Genomic DNA, 24,778 nt, shown 5'->3' with positions numbered 1-24,778 from the left:
TCCTGTGCTGCTTTATCTGTGTCTCTGCAGTAGAAGTCCAAATGCTTGGCATTAGGATCTTTTATGAAGGAATAAACAGGGTTGGATATATCTTTAAACAGAGCTGAGGATGATGACGAGGAAAGTTGAATTTTGTTTTGGCAACAGGCTCGTTTCCTTGTATGAAGGACAAAACATGACAGGTTAACAAAAAATAATTTCATTTTTGTCCTACATATTTATTCATCGAACATTTTCATGTGGAAAAGTGTTGAGGGCCATGAGGAAGGAAAGCGACAGGCGGCGCTAAAACCACGGAGAGATGAAAAATCACTTTGAAAAGCCAAAGAAGAAGAAGAGGCCCGCCCCTGTCTGCAATCACGTCCTCAGACAGGGTTTATGTTGCAGGGGATGCCAGGCAAGTGATCACTGGTTTCGAGAAAAAGTCAATTGAACCTTGAAAATGAGCGGAAGAGGCAAAGGAGGAAAGGGACTCGGAAAAGGAGGCGCCAAGCGTCACCGTAAAGTTCTCCGTGATAACATCCAGGGCATCACCAAGCCCGCCATCCGCCGCCTGGCCCGCCGTGGTGGAGTGAAGCGTATCTCCGGACTGATCTACGAGGAGACCCGCGGTGTGTTGAAGGTTTTCCTGGAGAACGTGATCCGTGATGCCGTCACCTACACCGAGCACGCCAAGAGGAAGACGGTGACCGCCATGGATGTGGTGTACGCTCTGAAGAGGCAGGGCCGCACTCTGTACGGCTTCGGCGGTTAAACTGTGATCATCAACACAACAACACAAAGGCTCTTTTAAGAGCCACACACTGAGTCAGTGAGAGCTCTCTTCCTCAACTACACAAATCTCAACACGTAATGAGTCAATATCAGGCTTAATGAGGATTATGGTTTAACAGTTTTTGATGACTTGTAAATACAACACAGTTCTGAAGTTCTGTCATATCTGATTTCACCTTATTGGTTTCAGTCAATTTGGTGGTTCCAGTCTTTTCTTTAGACAACTTTAACACAAGCATGTCACCATGGAAATGGCGCACGTGTGCTTTGTTGATCAACCTAACAGCAGCACAAGTGAAATGTCCGGATAATGAATCCAGTGATTAAAAGGTGAAGTCACGTGTGGCCCCCTCTAACAGACCATCAGACCACTAACCCTGTTTGCTGGTATAACTGGTACCAGAGCAATTCTACATTTGACCACTTTGTTAATCTGGGAGGAAACTGATCCAGATCACAAAACGCAAACATCTGAGATTGAAAGTAATCATGTTCATTTCTAAGTTCTAACATCATGTGATCACAAGAGAAAGTGGAGGCTACAGGTGAACTAAGTTTTGACAAATAATGAATATCAGCATATCTCAGCTGCACCTGCTGGATGCTTTTGCAGAACTCTTAAATGTGTACTTTCAACTGGGTGCTTGTCCAAAGAGGAGCCCAGAGCAGATCCAGATGATCTGCACAGAGCAGGAGTTTGATGTGAGTGTCATGTTGAGTGAGACCAGGTGCTGCTGATCTCTCTGGGACTGGGGCCAGTTCATTGATCTGGATGTTAGAGTTGGACTCAAACAGCAGCTCTGTCCTACTCCATGTCTCTGACGGAAGAATCTGCTCCTTCTGCTGCCAATGTTTATCCCACAGTTGTGGTTTGTGTTCGTTGATTTAATTATGTCATTTGTATTACCTCCTACACCAGATTCAGTAACTTTATAAAATAGAATCAAATGCCTTTGTGAAATCTACAAAACAGGCAAATATTTAATGATTGTTTATGTGGACATGTTTGTCCACGAATTTATCTCTGTCTGTGAAAATGTTATTATGTGTGATCCAGGTGTCAGGGAAATAACCTTCTCTCATCAATAGGAGTTTGGGGACCATCAGGCCTGCTGCCTGTTTTGGGTTTTGTTTTTTTCTGTATTGCTGGATTTTTGATTATTCTAGTTTTCCTAAAAAATGTTTGTGTTCAATTAATGTCAGTTGTTTGTGTGTGTGTGTGTGTGTTTTTTTTTTTATTCTGAGTGTAAGTTTGAATTGTTTAAGTGTGCCACAGTAAAGAAAGCTCCTCTGACGGGATAATCTCTGAAGCTTTTGTCTAATTTCCTGACATTCTCTATAAAACCACTCGTCATCTTTGGATCTTTTAGTTTTATGTTTGGATTGTTTCTGTTGTGATTTCTGTGCAGTCTGCATGATGATGTGACTGACATGTCTAACTGTGTGTGTCATTTGTGGATTGTAAATAACTTTCTTCTTCTTCTTTGGGTAAAAAAAAGACAATGTCAGAATTAAGTGTGCGTCTTTAAAGCAGGTCCTCTGAAGAACTGGCTCATCTGTTGTTTCATGTAGTATCAGCTGGTCTGACTTCTCCAGTAGGCCTGTGACGTCATGGGCTGGAGACTGGGCGTTGGGCTGAAATCAAACTGAAGGAACTCACGCGGCTCAACCAATCACAGACGGGGGACCACACAGTCAAGTTTGCATGGAGCCTGAATAAGAAGAGTTGCTCCCTTCTTTAACGATCATTCGTTGTTGTGAATACCCAGGAACGATGCCTGAACCCGCCAAGTCCGCGCCCAAGAAGGGCTCCAAGAAAGCCGTGACTAAAACCGCCGGCAAGGGCGGCAAGAAGAGGAGAAAGACCAGGAAGGAGAGCTACGCCATCTACGTGTACAAGGTGCTGAAGCAGGTCCACCCCGACACCGGTATCTCCTCCAAGGCCATGAGCATCATGAACTCGTTTGTGAGCGACATCTTTGAGCGCATCGCCGCCGAGGCGTCTCGTCTGGCTCACTACAACAAGCGCTCCACCATCACCTCCAGGGAGATCCAGACCGCCGTGCGTCTCCTGCTGCCCGGTGAGCTGGCCAAGCACGCCGTGTCCGAGGGCACCAAGGCCGTGACCAAGTACACCAGCTCCAAGTGAACAGCTCTGCTGCTCCCACTCAAACCAACCAACGGCTCTTTTCAGAGCCACACATCTGATCTGAAGCAGCAAATAATTTTCCTGTATGACTCTATTGTAGAAATTTGAGTCTGGTGTTATACATGTTGATATTTTAATTAAAAGGAACAAGTCTCTTCCATGCAAGTCCTGAAACCAGCTCTCTCTGAAGTCACAAGGTGTTAGCGAAAGAATATTCTCACTTACATCACTTACAATATTTCAATGTTTCACTCAGTGTGTTTACTTAAATACCTTTCATAAAATATTAACCAGACAATACATTAAAAATACATTCTAATTTATTTTCACCTGAAACCTACTATATTTTTATTGGATCAATCAGAAAACTGACCACTTGTTGTAGAAATCCAGAGGTGATATAAAACTAGTGAGTGGGTGGTTCCACAAATACATCTTCTTATGGATATCAACACTTACAATAAAGCACAGAAGAAGAGTAAAATATGGACCTTTTAAGAAACATACACAGACACTATTCTATAAAAATGTATATATTTAAAAATTATACTACTTTCACAACTCTCCGATCTTTGTTGTGTTTAGTTTGAGGTTTTCCCAATAAAGAGTAAATTACAACTACCATGTCTCTCTTTCACTAGCCTCATACATGACTTAGTAGCTGAAGTCAACTTCTGAGTCAATTCCTCTTGATCTATATTCAACCATAGACTTGATAAACCAAGCCTTAAAGAATTTCAATAACAGGCCTAACATAAACCAACCCTGGGTAGCCTACTCAGAGTTAAGACTTTCTTAAAACTTTTTAATCTGGCTTCCGAACAAACCATAGCACAGACAGCTGTTTTCTTTGTACTGTTCCTTCATTCTGTCATTTCTGTTGTTCCTTTCATTGACTTTTTATTGCCTTGCCACTCTCATCAGTCACACGTGTCAAATAGTTTTATGAACTACTTGAAAACTTTAGAACGAGAATGAATTTTTGTGCATGTGAATAAAATTCAATCCTCATATGTATTTTTTGTATATTTGTTATATTTTCCAGGTGTGTGAGAGACTGGGAGCTGCTCTTTATGAGAAGTGAGTGTGTGGCTCTTAAAAGAGCCTTTGTGTCGGTGTTTCCCCGCAGCTTTACTTGGACTTGGCGGGCTTCTCGGTCTTCTTGGGCAGCAGCACCGCCTGGATGTTGGGCAGCACGCCGCCCTGAGCGATGGTGACTCCGCCCAGCAGCTTGTTGAGCTCCTCGTCGTTGCGGACGGCCAGCTGCAGGTGGCGGGGGATGATACGGGTCTTCTTGTTGTCGCGGGCGGCGTTCCCAGCCAGCTCCAGGATCTCAGCGGTCAGGTACTCCAGCACGGCCGCCAGGTACACCGGGGCGCCGGCACCCACACGCTGAGCGTAGTTGCCTTTGCGCAGCAGCCTGTGAACACGACCGACCGGGAACTGGAGCCCGGCCCGGGAGGAACGGGTCTTGGCCTTAGCTCTGGCTTTTCCACCGGTTTTGCCTCGTCCGCTCATTTTGATGAAATTTGCTCTCTACAGTCTGAAGTCAGAGAAACTGTGGAGCAAAGTGACGAAATCCTCCTTTATATGTCCGCGGAGAGCGCGGGACGGCCCCCGTCAGACCAACCAGAGAAGAGGCTCCCAGCAGAGCAGCAGAGGGCGGCCTGCCTGGAGCGGAGCGGACAAATTCAAAAGACTTTCCTCCAATAAGCAGCGGAGCTTCAGGCGGCGGGTCGCTCCTCTAGGCGGTGCTGAGCTCAACGAGGAGCCCTCCACCAATCAGGACCCGGGGTGTGGAGCAGCGTCACAGTTTCACAGCCGGTCCCACAGTTTAAGAGCCGAGGGTCGCTTGTTTTGTCGACACTTTTCTCTCCCGCTCAGAGACAGAAGAAGCAGGATGGCTAGAACCAAGCAGACCGCCCGTAAATCCACCGGAGGCAAAGCCCCCAGGAAGCAGCTGGCCACCAAGGCTGCGCGTAAGAGCGCCCCGGCCACCGGCGGCGTGAAGAAGCCTCACCGTTACAGACCCGGTACCGTGGCTCTGAGAGAGATCCGTCGCTACCAGAAATCCACGGAGCTGCTGATCCGGAAGCTGCCCTTCCAGCGCCTGGTCAGAGAAATCGCTCAGGACTTCAAGACCGACCTGCGCTTCCAGAGCTCCGCCGTCATGGCTCTGCAGGAGGCCAGCGAGGCTTACCTGGTCGGTCTGTTCGAGGACACCAACCTGTGCGCCATCCACGCCAAGAGGGTCACCATCATGCCCAAAGACATCCAGCTGGCCCGCCGCATCCGCGGAGAGAGAGCTTAAGCTCTCTGCTACTGCAGCTTCACACAGCAACAAAGGCTCTTTTAAGAGCCACCTCACTCTCCACCAAGAGCCAAGTCCTCTACTGCAGTTAGCATTTCATGATATCTTGGTTAATCAATTGTATTTAATGAAGCTTGTGTTTAAGGTTATATTCAGGTCCGACTGGTTACCACAATGTTTCCCACACAGTTACTGACACATGATGAATCATTTTCTCCATCAGTGAGAAATCTGTGAGTTGTATACAGTGGTCAACAAAGTAGCAGAACAACACTGTAAGTCCCACAGAGCCACTACAGTAAAAGTGTTCATTATTCAGTGCTTCAGATCAAATGACTACTCTGTAGTGATGTGCGCAAAAGATGCGGCTCTGAGAGCCGATGCTCAGCCTGAGATCTGCGCAAGGCAGAACTTTGTTTTGATTGGTCAGCATCACGGCCAATCAGATGTGAGGATATAGGATCATACCGCGCTCCACTGTGTCTAACTTGCAGTGGAGCGCCCCCCTCTCTGTCTGTCTGTCTGAGGCATCTGACTTTTTGAATGCCAACCTTCACTGAGGACATTAATACTGTTTGCTTGAGTTTGGTTCTGTTCTGTGGATTTGTTTGCAGTTTTTCGTTCATTTGTGCAATAAAAATGTTTGATTAAAATATTAAACAAAAGAATGGTTTTGTAACAGAATAAATGCACAAAATTTGGCAATTATAAGGCTTCTCATAAAAACACGCAACATGAAAGGGTTTTCAACACACAAACCATTAATTTTTGCAAAGTTATGGTAAAATAAAGGCCTACAAAAAAATCCTAAATTAAGAGCCGTTCAGGAGTCTTCTTTGGGAGCTGAGCCAAAAGAGCCGGCTCTCTGAAAGAAGCCGAACTTTCCATCACTACTACTCTGTGATAATGGACTGACCCCTGGTCCCAGAACACTGGACCCGTCTCCTGCCTCGCAGAACAGTTTTATTTATTTTACACAATTTAAAATGCACAGAAAATGACAAATGACAATGACAAGAAAACATACAGAGAGGCACAAAGCCCAATGGGCTTATTTAAAGCCTCCACTTAATAATATTGAAAAATCACAAATTTATAAAGATAGGAAATTAATGTACAAGAAAATAACGTGACTGCATCAAAATGATGAGAAACTGATAAATGCAAAATTTATCGTAAAATTAACAACTAATATATAATATAAAAATAAGACACTGATGTGTATGAGTTCAACTCAATGAGAAATAGTATTAATACATGTCAGTATGAACAAAACAAATAAACCAGTAATACATGGGAAAAAACAATTATAAAACAGCAGTAAGATGCTCTCTGAAGCATCTTTTGTAACATTTTACAGAGGAACAGTTCTTTCTCAAATGGAGAAAGCCTTTACATTATTTGGTACCCCTGAATCTTAATGAAAATTGATCTCAAGTGAGAAATTTAGGAGGATGCAGATCAGAAGATTGATGAGTTGAGTAAAAATGAACCCGTGAGTTTAGTAAAGGTAAGTCTTGAAATGCTTGAGAATATTCCTTTTGATTTAATACATCCTATAAATAAAAACACATATTTTAAAAATATTTATCATCAATAGTAAGGATCTGTAGTTTCTGAAATTGAGGAGCAGAACGTTTTTGGAGGATTAAAATTCTGTGAAGAGTAGTAGAAAAAGCATTTGCACAAATTATATTCCAGTATGGAAGATAGGGATAAAGTAGACCATAATAAAGAGTAAGGAGACAGTTTGTGCTCACAAGATGTATTGTAATAGTAGTAATAGTAATGGTCCACGAATAGACCGCTGAGAAACCCCACAGAATAGTCTAGCTTTGTTAGTATAGCAGTCCGTAACGCAAACAAACTGTTTTCTGTTGGAGACATAATTCTTCTGTTGTAACATGAAAACCATATTCACACAGCTTTCCCAATAAAATATGAAGATTAATTGTATCAAAAGCCTTTGAAAAGAGTGTGAAAATACTCCAAGTAAATTCTTCATTTTCAAGTGCAGCGGTAACTTTGTCAATCAGGTGAATCAGAGCCATAGATTGAATTATTTTTTCCGGAAACCATACTGATGTAACTATGTAGGTGATGTAACATAACTCATTTGAAAGCTTTATTCTTAGCCTTTCACAACCAAGCTGGAAAAAACAAAGACCTGTACTTCTAGTTACTGTATATCATCCCCCTGCCCCTTACTCTGAGTTCTTATCTCAGTTCTCAGACTTTTTATCGGAGTTAGTTCTCAGCACAAATCAAGTCATTATAGTGTGTTTTGATATTTATGTAGATGCTGAGTCAAGTGAGTCATGCATTTAATTCACTATTGGACTTCACTGGCTTTTCTCAACATGTAAATGAACCCACTCACAGTTTTTTTTTTTTTATCACACCCTCGATCTTGTTCTGACATATGGCACAGAAATGTAATATTTAACAATATTTCCCCAAAACCCTCTTTTATCTGACCATTTTCTATTAACATTTGAATTCTCAGTTATGGATTATACAGCATTTGGGGAAAAAGAAAAAATTGAATAAGAGGCGAAAAAGTAATTAGAATTAAGAATATTAAGAAAATCACCAGTAAGAGTTTTTTTTAATTTGTTTTTAAAGAGGTTTATATTAAAATCTCCTCAAATAAAACAGAGTTTATTCTCATTGTTTATCAGGTCAAGAGAACTGGACAAACTTACATTAAAATATTGGATGTAGAATCAGGTGGGTGATAGATAACACCAACAATAACATTCTTTCTACCAGAGACCTCAGAAAGCTCTAGAAAAACAGATTCCATCTCAGCCCCGTCTGAAATCAGATGGGGCTGAGATGGAATCTGCTATTGCTATTGGTCCAGCTCCAAACGTCCAGAAGTAGCAGCTAAAAAGTCACACATGCATAACTGAAATAGAAAACTGGTCAAACATGTAGAGAATCAATCTGAACCCTGCCAAGACACAATATGTCCTTTTCACTAGAAACTCACAGCTGTAGACCAACAACATTAAATTAATACTATAAAACCAGAAAATCAATATGAGCAACAAAGTAACATTTCTTGAGGGATGTAACACTTAAGAATAAAATGACCTGGACTAAACACATCGCTAACCTGCAACAAAAGGCAAACAATAGACTTAACCATCTGAAAGCTCTTTGTGGAAAACATGGAGCATCATCCTCTACAGTCATCAAAGTCTACCTGTCACATGTCCGACCTCTCTTTAAAAACTCTGTCCCCGCCTGGATCACCATCTCTCACAACCAGCTAAAACCCCTGCAAACAATCCAGAACAAAGCTCTGAAACTGGCACACAGACTCCCATCCTACATCAGCAACCACTACATACACACCATAACAGGCATCCAAACTGTGAGATGAAGACATCAAGCAATAGAACTGAAATACCTGAGGACAGCATCAAACAACCCGGCCCTGCAGAAAATCATACAGCTGACACCCCCTGTCGTTCATGCCACAGCTGGCCAAAGCCCCCCAAAACCCCCGACCCTCCACAGCTGAATAACTGAACAGCAACATACGATGGTTAAACTCAGCGGCCATCAACACAACAACACAACGGCTCTTTTAAGAGCCGCACGCCGAGTCAGTGAGAGCTCATTTCCTCTTTACAGAACACCACAGGCTCCTGAGCTGGTTGTTTAATGTTCAGTAGTGTCACACAGTCACTCACTGGAAGGAGCGGACTCCCTTAATTGTGAGAGCACTGCAGCCTCCTTGATGTGTTCAGGTCACTGCTGGTCTTAGATCAGCGTCAGTATATAATGTCACAGGGAGGGAGATGACTTGTCCTGCAGAGGTCAGAATGTGCTTCATGACCCTGTCACTGTCTATCAGTCAGATAACCACGGTGCGTCTAGTTTTCCACAATGTAACACAACACAGATCAGCCACCAAATATATCTAATGCCATTATTTGGCTTTTTAATATTTAATTCCTGATATTTAAAAAACTGCTAGTTAATCCCTGTTGTGTGATAAAATCAAGAAGGACTGTGTTTCACCAAACCAAAGAGCATTTCAACACATGGTGACAAACGTTTTGAACAAAGGCTACTTTGAACCTGCTGCTGGGTGATGAGGACTTTGATGCATTATTATTGTTGCTGGGTGTTCAGAGAATATTCGATGGGAAGAGAAGTTGAGATAGAGTCAAGTTTTACTGCTTGTTTTATTATTAGTATCTTTCTTTTCCCCATCTTGTTTTTACCTTTTCTTAAATGACATTCTGACAGTTTCTCTCTGCAGCCTTTGATGCAAATGCAATATTTGGTTTGTAGCTCTTCCCTCTAATCCAACCTCGTTTTATTGTGATTTCAGTTTGCTCCTGAATCCTTTGAGCGATCACTCAAAGTCTCAGTTCATGACGTGGATTTTAATAATCACGGTTTCATTGTTGTGCCAGTGATGTGCCGGTAACGCAACTGTCTGTGGTGATGATGATTTTTCTGATTTCTCTGCACAAATTGACTCCAGGCAACTACAACAAAGACAGGTTACCCTGGAAACACCCCCCCCCCCCCCCCCGAGACCAGTGAGCAGCTCAACCAATCACAGACGGGGGACCACACAGTCTAGTTTGCATGGATCCTGAATAAGAAGAGTTGCTCCCTTCTTTAACGATCAGTCGTTGTTGTGAATACCCAGGAACGATGCCTGAACCCGCCAAGTCCGCGCCCAAGAAGGGCTCCAAGAAAGCCGTGACTAAAACCGCCGGCAAGGGCGGTAAGAAGAGGAGAAAGACCAGGAAGGAGAGCTACGCCATCTACGTGTACAAGGTGCTGAAGCAGGTCCACCCCGACACCGGTATCTCCTCCAAGGCCATGAGCATCATGAACTCGTTTGTGAGCGACATCTTTGAGCGCATCGCCGCCGAGGCGTCTCGTCTGGCTCACTACAACAAGCGCTCCACCATCACCTCCAGGGAGATCCAGACCGCCGTGCGTCTCCTGCTGCCCGGTGAGCTGGCCAAGCACGCCGTGTCCGAGGGCACCAAGGCCGTGACCAAGTACACCAGCTCCAAGTGAACAGCTCTGCTGCTCCCACTCAAACCAACCAACGGCTCTTTTCAGAGCCACACACTTGATCTGAAAGGGCAAACCTCTTTATCACTCTCATCTCAGTGGTCTGAAGCTTTAAAGAAGTGTATAAGTGTGTGATTTAACTTTCTGTACAAAACAAACTGCAATAGTGAACACATTTCTCTACAACAGCATATCAAATGTCTGGTGTATCATTTGGTTAATTCTCATATTACAGCATTCTTATGTTACAGTCAAACCCGTCCCCAGTGTGTGACATACAGCTACCCCCACCCCTCACAGAGCAGGGAGATTGAGAATCTAACACAAAGTTTAAAGTATGGACCATTTTGTGAAATACCGTGGTGAGACACTCCTAATGAAGTTATTCACTCTCCATGAAACAAGATGAGTTGTTCCATGTTTTTAACTTTACTTTGTTCCAGAGTCACTTTTCAGCTCTGACTGAAGGTTGGATGTTTTTTCCTCAAAGACCAAAGAGTTTTTCACTTGTGAAATAAAAATGACAGTTTACACACACAATGCACAATACAAAACACATACATATATGTTGTCTGTATGTGCATCCTTGAGTGCAAATCCAAAGACCAGTACTTTATCTCTTTACACAGCTGTATCAGTGCAACATCTGGATACAATGTCTGTTGAACTGCGTTTCCCCCAATTATTCTCAGTGCTCACAGTGAAGACAGTAGTGATCTTCAACACACATGATCAAATACTATAAGTCAAAGTGTAAAATACTTGTTCTTTGTATTTGTTTTCATTCAACTATTGTCAGCGTTCATTTGAAGTCATAGAAAATCTGGACTCTCACTCCTTTGTTCTGGCACATCAGACTAACGTGTATTTCTTAATGTGTTCAGTAATATCCATCATCATCATCATCATCATCATCATCATCATCCTCAGCATGAGGTGTTCACAGCCCTGACAGGGAGCCTGGCTAAACTTCACCATGAGCCTCAGCTATCAGCAGTGTGTTTGCTGCTGGGAAAATAATCCACTTTGTTACAAACTGCTCATCACCAGGTGGTTGTTTTTACATGGGATCTCTGAATGAACATGTGGAGCAGCTGGAAAAGTAGTTTTGGTGCAGCTTTGGTGCATTTGAAATCATTATAGGAGAGAAATAAGTGGGGAAAGCCGCTGAGCAGCGCTGGGCCCCACGGTGAACGGGTGATGTTCAGAGGTTTCACGAACAAAACGCAGAGAGCATCAGAGCTCCTCATGACTTCAATGTGAAAAGACCAACGTCCGCTCTCAGCTCCCTTCACTTTCAGTCACCAGCTCCTCTCCCACAAGGATTTTTGAGGCTTTCATCAGGGACGAGGAAACACAAATGTCCCCGTGCTCAGACTGCACCGAGGAGCCAGGGCTGGACTGAGTCTCCACGGTTCTCATGGTGTGTTTAAGTACCGCCTCCTGCTGCAGGCTCCTCATCAGTCCACTCAGTCAGTGCGATCATCCTGGTCGATACTCAGCGAAGAGGAAACAATGGCAGAAGTCGCCCCAGCTCCAGCCGCCGCCGCGCCGGCCAAAGCCGCCAAAAAGAAGGCCCCCAAGCCGAAGAAGGTTGGCCCCAGTCTCGGGGAGCTCATCGTTAAAGCTGTGGCTGCGTCCAAGGAGCGGAGCGGCGTGTCGACGGCCGCCCTCAAGAAGGCTCTGGCTGCCGGAGGCTACGATGTAGAGAAGAACAATACCCGCGTTAAGACCGCCATCAAGAGCCTGGTGACCAAGGGGACTCTGGTCCAGACCAAGGGGACCGGGGCCTCCGGATCCTTCAAGATGAACAAGAAGGTTGAACCCAAAGCCAAGAAGCCCGCTAAGAAAGCCGCTCCTAAAGCCAAGAAAGCCCCCGCCAAGAAACCCGCAGCGGCTAAAAAGCCCAAGACGGCGGCAGCTAAGAAGCCAGCAGCTGCTAAGAAGTCTCCGAAGAAGGCTAAGAAACCCGCAGCGGTCAAGAAAGCAGCCAAGAGCCCCAAGAAGGCCACCAAGAGCCCCAAGAAGGTGGTCAAGAAGGCGGTCAAGAAGGCCCCCGCAGCCAAGAAAGCCCCCGCGAAGAAGACCGCCAAGCCCAAAGTGAAGAAGGCAGCAGCGAAGAAGAAGTAAGCTGTTTTCAGTCCGAACCACCTGAACCGAAACAAAGGCTCTTTTCAGAGCCACACAACTGTTCTCAAAGAGCCGTTTCCTTTGACTGAGAACCGGCCCGTCGGAATTATCGATACTACTCATTTGGGACAAAACAGTCAAAAGAAAAAATTGTCAGACTAATAATATACACATTGCAATGACTGTCCTTTTGTGACAAAACGATTCACAGAAACAAATGGTGGTGCAGATATATTTATGTAAAATGAACTGAAATGAATTTTCACATTTTTAAGGGCGATATTAACGTTCTATTGTTTCAGTCACAGAAAGCGACAGTTGCCAAATGTTAACAAGGTGACATTAGCCACATTATAGTCCTTCAGTATGATTGTGCGGTTAATGTATTTTCCAGGAGTGTGAGACACCTGGAGCTGCTCTTTGTGAGAGGCGAGTATGTGGCTTTTAAAAGAGCCTTTGTGTCGGTGTTTCCCAGCAGCTTTACTTGGCCTTATAAGAAACATCCTGGTATTAACATGCGTTTCGGGTGGTGCGATCACAAGTGCACAACTCTTAAGTTCATGTTAAATCGCACCAAAGACACTGAGAATGCAGTTGAGATCCGATCACTCAGATGTGGCCACATTCATTTAGCAGTGTGAAGCAAGCCTGGTCATATTAAAGGACCGCCTCGTCCAGCGATGTCCTCTGCCACAGTCCGATCAGTCCTCTCACAGACATTTTACTATTTCAATTAGAGCAGTTGGAGCCTCCTGCAAGTCTGGTGAGGCGACTGCTGTCCATGGTGCTGAGCTGATACCAACAGACTTGTTACCTTTTGTCTCTGTCCGAGGTGCAAAACTGATGCCAGAAGACCTGTTAACCAGAGGAGACCATGATCCTCTCACTGCATCAGCTGCTTTCAAACTTCTAGATGTCAGAAGTCTGGCAGAGATGTGTTTCAATTCTGAGATTTTAGTTTTCAACACGTACTGACTTACTGCATCTCAGTGTGGTTTGCCAGCTGTACTGCAGAAGAAAAGACAGCACTCCAGAGGGTCATTAACTCGGCCCAGAAAATCATCACTTATGCTTTCCTCTCCTTAGAGGAGCTCCACAGGTCCCGCTGCCACAGAAAAGCCTGCAGCATCCTGAAGGACACATCACACCCAGCACACCAACTGTTTGAACTGCTGCCCTCAAGCAGGCGGTGCAGGATAATAAAAGCTCACACAAACAGACTGAAAACCAGTACATATCCCAGGGCCATCAATGTCATAAATAATGAACCGAAATGATCGACCGATCTCTCAATGTGAAATTCTGTTGTTCTGTGCAATATTTCAACTCCATGTGCAATGTGGACCACGGTGCAATTTTTCTTGCAAATTGCATAGCTGCAGTATAATATACACATCTTTATATTTCATATTCTCACACATATATTTTTTTTTACTTATCTATTTTATTTTAGCTTAGCTTAGTTAGCTTTTATTCTATTTTTTTACTTCCACTTTTACTTTAATGATCATTTGAACTTAAAGGGACTGCAACCAATTTTGTTGTACTTGTACAATGACAATAAAGATTCTGAAATCTGAAATAAGACTTTTAATTATCTTCTACTCATAATCCTCATAATTGTCACATGTTATTGTCATCGTTTCAGGTTCGGAAGATCTGATATGTGACAGGGTGATGTGCTGGTTAGTGAATTCCTGACTATAACATCTTGACCCACGGATTGTGTGTACATGTGTCGTAATGCTCATCTTTGTTTGTGCATCTGTATGGAGGTAAAAAGAGCACCTGTTGCTGTTTCCTCTTTAATGTCTGCAAAGGTTGAGAAACATGTGATTTGTAGAGAGGCATCTGTGTCAAACCAAACAGATCAGCCAGATCTGAGGCGTCTGCATTTGTTAACGCTGGAGAAACGTCACTCAGCTTTAATTAAGTGTAACGCTGTCTCTGTCTGCAGTGCTTCTCATCACTGTTTTGTCTTTGCTCCCTTCATCCTCTCATTCATCTTTCTGCCTCCTCTTTGTTTTTCAGTCTTGTAAAATGGAACAGTAGCTCTGAATTGCATAACTGAAACTGGTGCAAGTTGCCAAAGCACAGAGTAGTTAGGTCAAATTGGATTGCATTACAATCACGGGCCCATATTTCACATATGATTTGAAACACTTTAGAACTGGTCTTTATTTAATATTCTAATATTTACAGTTTCAATAGGCTATATATGCATAACTTTTTTCTATTTTATTTAAATCTGTTCTCCCATGCAGTAAAAAAAAAACCAAAACAAAACAAAACAAACAAACAAACAAAAAAACACTTTTGTCAGGGCAGGATTAAAGTAGGCCTAGTAGGCTGTGGCCCAATAAATCCAGTGCAGTCAAATTTAACTATATGTCCTTGTTATTACTGGTGAAGAAAGCACTGTTATTCATTCTGAAAATTTTAGTCATGATGACACATATTTTCGACCTTGGACCAGATAAGTTTCACAAGGGCTGTTTTTGTATTTCTTCTAGTGGGATTTTATGCAGCAGTGCCCAGCTTATAACAGCCATGGTGACAGGAAAATCACCTTTTCAAACACCAATTTCTTTTCCTTCAATTAAATTCAACTCAGTTTTATTGGTATAGCACCAAATCATAATATACATTATCACAGCTGAATAGGTAATGGTGTTATCAATAATAATGACAGATAACAGTGGTTAATAGCAATGATGAGTTGTGGTGGATCTGGATCCTGCTGCTCCAGAGGCAGAGATACCTGCAGAATGAGGACAGAGAGAGGGAGAGAGAGGAGAAGCACAAACTACTGGGGGGAGAAAAAAAATACAAAGTTAATGGCATAAAGTAATTGAGAGAGAGAGAGAGAGAGAGAGAGAGAGAGAGAGAGCGCCCAGTGAATCATGGGAATCACCCAGCAGTCCAGCTCTATAGCAGCATAACTAAGGGATGGGTCAGGACATACCCGAGCCAGCCCTAACTATAAGCTTTACTAAACAAGACAGTTTTAAGCCTGATCTTAAAGGTAGAGAGGGTGTCTGCCTCCCAAACCCACAGTGGGAACTGGTTCCACAGGAGAGGAGCCTGATAGCTGAAGGCTCTGCCCCCCATTCTACTCTTACAAACTCTGGGAACCACAAGTAGACCTGCATTTAGAGAGCGAAGTGTCCTATTGGGAAAATAGGGAACTATAAGCTCTCCAAGGTACGATGGTGCCTGACCATTAATGGCTTTGTAGGTGAGGAGGAGGATTTTAAATTCTATCCTGGAGTTTACAGGGAGCCAATGCAGAGAAGCTAACACAGGAGAGATGAGATCTCGTTTCCTAGTTCCTGTCAGTACTCGTGCTACCGCATTCTGGATCAATTGGAGGCTTTTTACTGAATTTTTGGGACATCCTGACAATAAAGAATTACAGTAGTCCAGTCTTGAGGTAACATTTAACATTTAACTCATATGCAAAAATTTTCATTTCATAACAAGAAACCTCATCATTCTGAAAGGGCTTGATACTTTAACTTGGAATCAGGATAACAAAGTATCAATAATCTGTATGATTATTTCAACGAATCAATTAACTTTTTTTTTCTAAATATGTTAAAAAAAAAAGTTGAAAATGTCCATTTCAGAGCTCAAGGTGTCGTCTTCAGACTTCAGATTTTGAGAGTCCAAAACCTAAAGAAGTTAATAAAATGCAATTAATAATTATATTATGATCATATATAATGATATATAAAGGTGATACAAGGGATTGACGGTGTTTGATAAATTGCATAAGATTAGTCAATTATCAAAATTACTGGTACATCTGCTGGGGATCAATCAATCTATGAATCAATCAGTCCTATCTATACTAGTTTTGTGTATTGGCTTTGTTCAACATGCAAGTATTTACATTCTGTCGATACAGGTGTAGGGACTAAGCCACCAGATCAAGATGTGCTCAGTTTCTCTTAAGAGGTTTACAAATGAATGACTTTTTAACTTCCCTTTTATTGATTACCTCTCAGCCTATCTTTTCTTTCTTTCTTTTTTTAAAAAAAAAACAAAAAAACTTGCCAGTGATGTAATTCTGGGCGACACTGACATGTGTATTGTTTGTTTGGCACTTGGGTCCTAAGTGCCTGTTCAAAAGTCATTATGAGACTCTTTGCTGGTTGGTGTCAGACAGGCCCAGTGTCACTTTACTTTAAAAGTAAATATCACAAAGAAACTTCTAACTGATAAAGGATTCTTCCCTTTCTTCTGCAAATGTGCCACCCTATATTTTGTTTTTTAATTTCTCTATTTCCCCATGTGCCTTCCACATGTTTCTGACTTGTTAATATTTAGTGCTGAAATACTCGGTCAATTGACAGAAAATAATTTGGATCATTAGATGTGACAAACTGGTTCCAGCTTCTCATATGTTAAGAATTTCTGCTTTTCAGTGTTTATCACTGTAAATGAAAAGAAAGGTGGAAAGGTTCATGGGTCTAAAACTGTTGGTTAGACAAAGCAAAACTGAGCCATGTGAACTTGTGACAGGCATTTTTATTTTCTGACATCTATGAAGCCATTAAGCAGTTAATCTGAAAAATAATCCACAGATTCATTTACTGCATAATGGAAATAATAGCAGTGTTTTTCTTTAAAATCTTTTTAGTAAGCTTACCTAAAAACTTTCCGGTGTACAATATAACAGGATCCTCCCTCATATTTCTATGGTACAATCCATGTTCCCTACACATGTTTTTTTTAATTTCTATTTATTGCTGAAAACTCCAAGCAGGCCTTCCAGGAGAGCAACATCATCATCTCTGAGCTGGACCTGACGGACCCTTACACCATCCCAGCCCTGACCAGCTGTCAGCTGCTTCCTCAGGGTGAAAACCTGCAGGACGTCCTACAATGAGACATCTATCAGAGACTTAAAAGACACCTTGAGTATGTAAAACTTAACTTCTGCTGGTTCAGAGAGGGAAGGGACTCTATGCAGACTACCTCTTAAATGCAATAGCTGGTAACTGAGGAAGCAGCTAGTTTGGGGGATGCTGATGGTGAACTCATTAACTGAGGCAGATATTAAGACACAGTGGTGCCAGTGCTGGACCTGTACCTGGCCCAGGAGGCGGAGAGGATGAGAAAGAGGACAGTGGCCATCGAGAAGGTGGAGGAACAGAACCATCCACTGTATTGATTGGTGCGCAAGCCAAAGATTTGCCTGTTTTTCTGTTGCACACTCTAAGCAATGTTTGCAACTATCTGCATGTTTCAATGTGGCCTTTCATTAAGATATCATTGTAGTAATCACATAAAAAGCAAAAACGCAATGTCAGGAAGTCATGACTCTGTCAGTATTTTCTAGCACTTGTAAAGTTATGGCTGTTTTTGAAATTTGCTGTGGATGTTTATGGCTTACCTTTATTTTTCTGAAAAACTGTTGATTTTCATATTTTTATCAAAATACATCAGTCAAAATATATGCTGAATTCATTCAAGAAATGATACTGACTTTGTGATCAAAATCAGATATCAGCCAGATGTGAACAATTGACATTACTGTAAGAACTGATTTTTGTTCTGCTGTGGAGAACAAATGACCCGTAAAGCTACTGCAGAAACTACTGGTCACATATCATACTGTTGACTCTGAGCTGGTGTCGTGCAAAAAAGTGATTGTCTGCCAGAAGGTGATTGCTATCCACCTCTTAAAGCTGTATCGCACAGTATACATACATATTCAGCTGCTTTTACCTTGATCAAACAGTTTCAGAATGTTTAAGTAGCCCACACATAACTTTATGTCTGTGGTGATAGCAAGGTATGTCTTTGTGAACCTGACCTGACCTGACCTGTTTGTCATCATAGATCACTCTTTTTGAGCAGATACTTTCATATAAAAAAGATGGAACTTTTCCACCTGGGGTTTCAACAACCCAAAAAGCAAATTTCCGTCAACAGGTGAAGAGCTTTGATGTGTAAGGCAGGTGTATTGACGCTGGGTATTATCATCAATTTTGCATCATCAGTGCGCTAATTTGTATTTTGCCCAAAAACTTCAGAACTTAACTTCAGAAGGGGTGGCCAACCTTTGCAATTAGGGAAAAGTGTTATCAGGGAAAAGTATTATTTAGGGGTTATTTAAACTAAATTAGATAATTTGCACAATGTATTAGCGGAGTGTGTTACCACCATCTTGAGAAGATATTGTTGTTAATAGAAATACATATTTTGCAGCTAAAATGGAGTAAGAGGAACAGAAAAGTCACTTTTATGCTGTCTATTCAGGTCCTACAAAGACAACAGTCTCGAAAAAGCTATTATGACCTATCCCACATAACTGAATTGTGTGCTTAAATTTCCCCCTTTATTTGCTATTGTAGACCCAAGATCATTGAGCAGTGGCCAGTGAGGATAATGTATCGTGTGCTAAACAATGTTATTAGGCCTATCTAAATTTAAATGTTGTGTTATCCTTTTTATTTCAATAAGACTCAATAAGACCATGTTACAGAGCAATTAATTCAAGTATGACTATGTTAATGATAAATAAAAGTAAGATTTTATATGTATTGTTTTGTGTTATCTTTTACTTGTATACAAAAATGCTTAATAAGCATTTAATAAGCAATCTAATTACTACTGCTTTTTTTTTTATGAAAGGTCACCCAACCATTTGAGCAGGTTGGCATGGATTTGATGGGAAAATTGAAAACCACTTCCAGTGGAAACCAGTACATATGTGTACTCATAGACCATTTGACAAAGTGGCCACAGGCGTATGCACCTAAGACCAAAGAGCTGAGAAGGTTACCCAGTGCAGTTTGAAGTGCCAAAGCAAATTCTCAATGATCAAGGGAAGGAGTTTGTGAACGAAGTAAGTACAAAGAACTATTGAAATGCAAAATATATCCATTTACAAATTCTGTTTACCAGGATTTATGCCACTGTAATAAAACTAGCTAACACGGTTACTTCTGTGACAGGTCTTAACATTTTTTTCCTCGTTTTTTTTGTTATAACAGATCAATAAAATGGTCTACAAAGTGCTTGACATGAAAAGAAGTCTTTGTGCCCCATACCACTCGCATACAAAGGGGTGAGTGGAGAGGATGAATTGGACCACACAGAGGTATAATCCATTTCTGCTATTTATATGTGTAACTTTAACTACATTACAAATACTTATTAACAAGTTTGTTGTTATGTTTATGTGATTCGGCAGCTAGTAGGCCGGGAACTAAGTCATAATCGGTAATGCTAACTCTCATTAAAACAAGTCTGGGCAGGTTACTAAAAGGCCATTTAAGGTTATCATAGGTCTGTAGTTACATGTAAAATTTTCGATTTTTAACTGCATCTGTCGATTCCTACTGCTAATGTTAGCTGTTTGGTGGAAAAGTTTTAATGAGCTAATATTAAGCTACGGGGGACTCACAGTCTGTAAGTCGGCATTATTATTGTTAATCCGTGATGTTTAACTGTGTCATCGGTGTCCTCATTACATCAGTAAGAAACAGCGTAGCAAAGATACAATTGCTTAAACATTTGTCAGTTTTGACATGTTATACATCCATATCTCTAATAAATAATTCATGAGCCTGTGGTCAAGGTATGTTACCACTGTTTTCTGTGTATGATCTGTTACTGTTAGCTTGTGAGTACTATGCAACATAATGAGTGTTTTTTTTAGTGGGAGCAGGTGTACTTTATGGTTTTGATGGACAGGTAACTGAGGCAGGTGTGTGTGAGTGAGTTATCTGAGTAACACAGTGACCATTCAAGAGCAGCCAATCTGAAAGTTATGCTTATGTATAACAAACAGTTGCATTGTTTAGTTATGATATAGTTTTAAAATTTACCCTGAAATATGCTGTTATGTCAATAAACTGTTTGCTTTAGGTGAATTGAGTCATTAAAACATATTTTGTTAAAAGAAGAAAATAACGTTGTGTTACACCTTGATTGGAGATTGTTTGATTGATTTACCTGAGGTAAACCTGTCTATAAAAGATACCACAGGTGACAGTGCAGACCAGAGTAAAAACCAAGCCACAAGGAGGAAATGCCTGCAGAGGTCAGAGACAGGAGTGTAGAAGGTTATACCATCTCCAAGCTCAGCCAGAATGACCATTCTTACATTTCATGCAAGAATGATTGAGGCCACTGTGCTGTGGAGCCTTCAATGCAGCAGAAATGTTTTTGTATCCTCCAGACTGCTGCAGACAAAATCCTGTCTCTGAGCACTGCAGCAATTTCTTCCTCCTCATGGGTTCTGCTCTGATCTGCATTGTCAGCTGTAAGACCTTATATAGACAGGTGTGTGTCTTTCCACATCATGTCCCATCAGCTGAGTTTACCACAGATGGACTCCAATTAAGGTATAGAGAGATGATCAGAGATGATCTACAGAAATGGGAGGAACCTCAACATTTTTTTTTTTTTTTTTAATTTGAGCATGACGCTGCAACATAACAAAATGTGAAATGATTGACGGGGTCGAACACTGAATAAAAGTCCCTCAAACTTGAAATAAGTTTTCAGTAAGAGCTGAAATTCATATAATCATCATACCTTGTACGTAAACACAAACAAAAATGTGACCACATCTTTTGTGCACATCACAAATACATGAATGGATTAATGAATAAATTAACTGATGAATAAACCTGTTCCACTGCACACTCCAAGTAACTGACAAACAATAAATATAACTTTTTGTATTTTGTATTTGGACAATTCCCCTTTTGTAAACAAGTAAAACTCACAAATTGAGGAAGTAAAAAGAAAGGAAAAGATGCAGCAGGGATCACAGGTTGGACTTGAACCCAGGTCACTGCCATAAGGATCAATTTTCAGTGTTGGGCCCTCTATCAGTTGAACCACCTGAATACATTGCTTTGAGAAAATGAACATATATTTGGTTGTCGTGTGTCTGTACGACTAATGAGGTACTGTGGGTCAAATAGTAAAAGCCTATGGAGGGTATGTGCAGAACAATGTAAGAAGTGTTCTATAGAGTTACTGGTGCTTGGAGAGAGGGTCTGGTGCTTAAGTGTTTAAAACTGGGGGCAATGCAGTGCTTAGAGACATTGGAGTATATGTATAATTGACACTTTCAGTGCTTTAACAAACACACACAGGAAATATTTTATTATGGACAATGTTTTAAGTATAAGGTGTATTATACTGTCAACCTTATTCAGCGAAATCTACTTTGGGTAAGACAATGTAAGAATTAAGTGTTTGGTCTGAGTTTGGTGAGAATTTATCTCTGTCTGTGAAAATCAGTGTGATCCAGCTGTCAGGGAAGTAACCTCTCATCAATAGGAGTTTGGGGACTTGTGTATTTCATTCATGATGCCATCCTGCTGCCTGTTTTGGGTTTTGTTTTTTTCTGTATTGCTGGATTTTCGATTATTCTAGTTTTCCTAAAAATTGTTTGTGTTCAAGTAATGTCAGTTGTTTGTGTGTGTATTGTGTTTTTTTATTCTGAGTGTAAGTTTGAATTGTTTAAGTGTGCCACAGTAAAGAAAGCTCCTCTGACTGGATAATCTCTGAAGCTTTTGTCTAATTTCCTGACATTCTCTATAAAACCACTTGTCATCTTTGGATCTTTTAGTTTTATGTTTGGATTGTTTGTGTTGTGATTTCTGTGCAGTCTGCATGATGATGTGACTGACATGTCTAACTGTGTGTGTCATTTGTGGATTGTAAATAACTTTCTTCTTCTTCTTTGGGTAAAAAAAGACAATGTCAGAATTAAGTGTGTGTCTTTAAAGCAGGTCCTCTGAAGAACTGGTTCATCTGTTGTTTCATGTAGTATCAGCTGGTCTGACTTCTTCAGTAGGCCTGTGACGTCATGGGCTGGAGGCTGGGCGTCGGGCTGAAATCAAACTGAAGGAACTCACGCGGCTCAACCAATCACAGACGGGGGACTACACAGTCTAATTTGCATGGATCCTGAATAAGAAGAGTCGCTCCTTTATCCACCGATCATTCGTTGTTGTGAATACCCGGTAACGATGCCTGAACCCGCCAAGTCCGCGCCCAAGAAGGGCTCCAAGAAAGCCGTGACTAAAACCGCCGGCAAGGGCGGCAAGAAGAGGAGAAAGACCAGGAAGGAGAGCTACGCCATCTACGTGTACAAGGTGCTGAAGCAGGTCCACCCCGACACCGGTATCTCCTCCAAGGCCATGAGCATCATGAACTCGTTTGTGAGCGACATCTTTGAGCGCATCGCCGCCGAGGCGTCTCGTCTGGCTCACTACAACAAGCGCTCCACCATCACCTCCAGGGAGATCCAGACCGCCGTGCGTCTCCTGCTGCCCGGTGAGCTGGCCAAGCACGCCGTGTCCGAGGGCACCAAGGCCGTGACCAAGTACACCAGCTCCAAGTGAACAGCTCTGCTGCTCCCACTCAAACCAACCAACGGCTCTTTTCAGAGCCACACATCTGATCTGAAGCAGCAAATAATTTTCCTGCATTTGTTATGAAATCTGCAGTTTTATTTCTATGTATTGTTAACGTTGCTACTGTGACACTTAAAATTCTCTTAGTGTGGGAAATTATTTTTATTTTTATTTTTTTTTTCTGTGGTTTATTATTGTACAGAGGTCTGTGGTTTGGAAGTTGGAGAAATTACTGAAAAGACAATCACTGAGTCTGGTGTTTAGTTCTACATGTTGATGTTTTAATGAGGAGCAAGTCTCTTTAATGCAAGTCCTGAAATCAGTTCTCTCTAGTGAGACAAGGCGTTGGTGGTGGAAGATTTCACTGGAGGCCAAAGTTCAGTTTGTAGTGCATACTCTTCCCTGTACAGTTTATCTTGCAGTAAAGTCACAACTGCTGATCCAGGACCAGTTCTTGGCTCCACCCTGGGATTCTCTGCTCTAACATCGAGACACAAGATGCACTTTTTTTTTGTCTTTGTACTTTCCTGATGTGCACTGGCCTGTACTGCTGGTGTGTTGTTACTCATAGTTTGTAGATGTCAACACTCAGACTGTGAACTCTGGTATTTCACAAATAACTTTTAAACAAGGACTTTACATACCTTTAGGCTATGGTCCATTATGTATTATATGTTTGGTGGCGCCTCCAGTAAAAGATTAGGACGCATTACAAGCTGTGCTGAAAATAGAACACTTCCTGCCTCTTAAATGACAGCAACCCTTGGTCCAGTGCCATCATGACAACGCTGCTTTTAAAGGTCACATATAGTATAAAGGTAGATGTCCATATGTTTTTTGATTATAAAGCAGGTCTAGGTTCTATATTAATACTGTGAAAGTATTAAAGTTTAGTCAACAGAGAAATGCACACAGACTGTATTCAGAAACTGAGTCTTAAAATGAGCTGTCAGGATTTGGGTAACTTTGATGTCACAACAAAACAGTCACTGCTGTCAGTCATGTCCCAAGCCCAGCCCACCTGGACCCACTGTCCAACTTTGCAGGATTTGGTTCTGAGTTTTCACCTGAAATCTGCTTTATTTATATGAGATATTGGATCTCTCAGAAGACAGTCAGTGACCTCTTGTTAGTAGCAATCCAGAGAGAAGCCTGAGAGAGGAGACCTGGAACTATAGTGAGTAGTTTTTTGGTTCTTAAAACCACAAATATATCTTCTTATAGATATCAACACTTAAAATAAAGCACAGAAGAATAGTAACCTCACCCACAAAACACAGGCCAGAAGTGTTGCTCAGCACATCAAATCAAACGTTAACAATTTCACATTACATAGAATCACAAGGCTGAAATACTCACACTTGGTTAGTGGAAGAAATTACATTCCCCTTTAACACCAACTTCTTAACATCAAGCTTGGCAGCTGTCAGGCTTATGCGCAGTCTTCAAAAGACTGATTTGACAGTAGGTTCCTCCAGTGTGTTTTGATAGAGTTCATCTTCATAAACGCAGATTTGCATGTATAGGTTGAGCCGAACATGGTGAGCACATATATAGCCAACGTCTTCAATGTGCCAGTCTTGCGGAGAAGACACCTTTTTATATACAGTCTATGCAAGACACCCAAAAAGTGCTCAAGCTTTCAGCACCATAGAGAGCAGCCTTCATGTCACTGGTGGCCTGGATTTCAACTAGATCACTTTCAATAGCCCCCCCCCACCGTCCAACAGCATCACCTTCCTCTCTGTGACGTTGCTGTCCCCCACCTTCTTCAGTGAAGTGCAGCAGCCTCCCTGACAACAAATCTGCGTAGAACAGATCAAGTTTGTTCCCAAAGGCATCAAGTTTTCCACCATATCCACCACAGATTTTTTCTTTACCTTGCAGCATCTTTCCCCTTGACACTTTTTAATCTGGCTTCCGAACATACCATAGCACAGAGACAGTTTTCTTTCTGTTGTTCCT

General features: G+C 41.8%; 7 protein-coding genes across 7 annotated transcripts; 6 read left to right on the top strand and 1 right to left on the bottom strand.

Moving 5' to 3' along the window:
- Positions 1-389: 389 nt before the first annotated feature.
- On the top strand, positions 390-801 carry LOC139637037 (histone H4). Its single transcript, XM_071505507.1, has one exon. It carries the CDS (start codon positions 443-445, stop codon positions 752-754), a length of 312 nt encoding a protein of 103 aa, XP_071361608.1. The 5' UTR covers positions 390-442; the 3' UTR covers positions 755-801.
- A 1,713-nt stretch (positions 802-2,514) lies between these two features.
- On the top strand, positions 2,515-2,975 carry LOC139637032 (histone H2B 1/2). Its single transcript, XM_071505501.1, has one exon. The coding sequence runs from the start codon at positions 2,549-2,551 to the stop codon at positions 2,921-2,923; it is 375 nt and encodes a 124-aa protein (XP_071361602.1). The 5' UTR covers positions 2,515-2,548; the 3' UTR covers positions 2,924-2,975.
- A 1,035-nt stretch (positions 2,976-4,010) lies between these two features.
- LOC139637025 (histone H2A-like) lies at positions 4,011-4,441 on the bottom strand. The gene has a single exon (XM_071505495.1). The coding sequence runs from the start codon at positions 4,439-4,441 to the stop codon at positions 4,055-4,057; it is 387 nt and encodes a 128-aa protein (XP_071361596.1). The 3' UTR covers positions 4,011-4,054.
- Positions 4,442-4,445: 4 nt separating this feature from the next.
- Positions 4,446-5,259, top strand: LOC139637009 (histone H3-like). The gene has a single exon (XM_071505477.1). It carries the CDS (start codon positions 4,446-4,448, stop codon positions 5,232-5,234), a length of 789 nt encoding a protein of 262 aa, XP_071361578.1. The 3' UTR covers positions 5,235-5,259.
- Positions 5,260-9,902: 4,643 nt separating this feature from the next.
- Positions 9,903-10,344, top strand: LOC139637033 (histone H2B 1/2). Its single transcript, XM_071505502.1, has one exon. The coding sequence runs from the start codon at positions 9,918-9,920 to the stop codon at positions 10,290-10,292; it is 375 nt and encodes a 124-aa protein (XP_071361603.1). The 5' UTR covers positions 9,903-9,917; the 3' UTR covers positions 10,293-10,344.
- Positions 10,345-11,745: 1,401 nt separating this feature from the next.
- LOC139637018 (histone H1-like) lies at positions 11,746-12,479 on the top strand. Its single transcript, XM_071505487.1, has one exon. The coding sequence runs from the start codon at positions 11,805-11,807 to the stop codon at positions 12,417-12,419; it is 615 nt and encodes a 204-aa protein (XP_071361588.1). The 5' UTR covers positions 11,746-11,804; the 3' UTR covers positions 12,420-12,479.
- Positions 12,480-22,391: 9,912 nt separating this feature from the next.
- On the top strand, positions 22,392-22,853 carry LOC139637031 (histone H2B 1/2). Its single transcript, XM_071505500.1, has one exon. The coding sequence runs from the start codon at positions 22,427-22,429 to the stop codon at positions 22,799-22,801; it is 375 nt and encodes a 124-aa protein (XP_071361601.1). The 5' UTR covers positions 22,392-22,426; the 3' UTR covers positions 22,802-22,853.
- The last annotated feature ends 1,925 nt before the right edge of the window (positions 22,854-24,778 follow it).

This window comes from Trachinotus anak, unplaced genomic scaffold, assembly GCF_046630095.1.
Source record: "Trachinotus anak isolate AG129_WGS33_773 ecotype Australia unplaced genomic scaffold, CSIRO_AGI_Tana_v1 ptg000019l, whole genome shotgun sequence".
Taxonomy (NCBI): Eukaryota; Metazoa; Chordata; class Actinopteri; order Carangiformes; family Carangidae; genus Trachinotus; species Trachinotus anak.
Note: the sequence above shows the minus strand (reverse complement) of the source record. Positions and strands in the feature narration are given on the sequence as shown.

What these genes read in the sequence shown, in the direction of transcription:
- LOC139637009 (XM_071505477.1), top strand. Translation starts at nt 4,446, where the DNA reads ATGAAATTTGCTCTCTACAGTCTGAAGTCAGAGAAACTGTGGAGCAAA.
- LOC139637033 (XM_071505502.1), top strand. Translation starts at nt 9,918, where the DNA reads ATGCCTGAACCCGCCAAGTCCGCGCCCAAGAAGGGCTCCAAGAAAGCC.
- LOC139637018 (XM_071505487.1), top strand. Translation starts at nt 11,805, where the DNA reads ATGGCAGAAGTCGCCCCAGCTCCAGCCGCCGCCGCGCCGGCCAAAGCC.
- LOC139637025 (XM_071505495.1), bottom strand. Translation starts at nt 4,441, where the DNA reads ATGAGCGGACGAGGCAAAACCGGTGGAAAAGCCAGAGCTAAGGCCAAG.
- LOC139637037 (XM_071505507.1), top strand. Translation starts at nt 443, where the DNA reads ATGAGCGGAAGAGGCAAAGGAGGAAAGGGACTCGGAAAAGGAGGCGCC.
- LOC139637031 (XM_071505500.1), top strand. Translation starts at nt 22,427, where the DNA reads ATGCCTGAACCCGCCAAGTCCGCGCCCAAGAAGGGCTCCAAGAAAGCC.
- LOC139637032 (XM_071505501.1), top strand. Translation starts at nt 2,549, where the DNA reads ATGCCTGAACCCGCCAAGTCCGCGCCCAAGAAGGGCTCCAAGAAAGCC.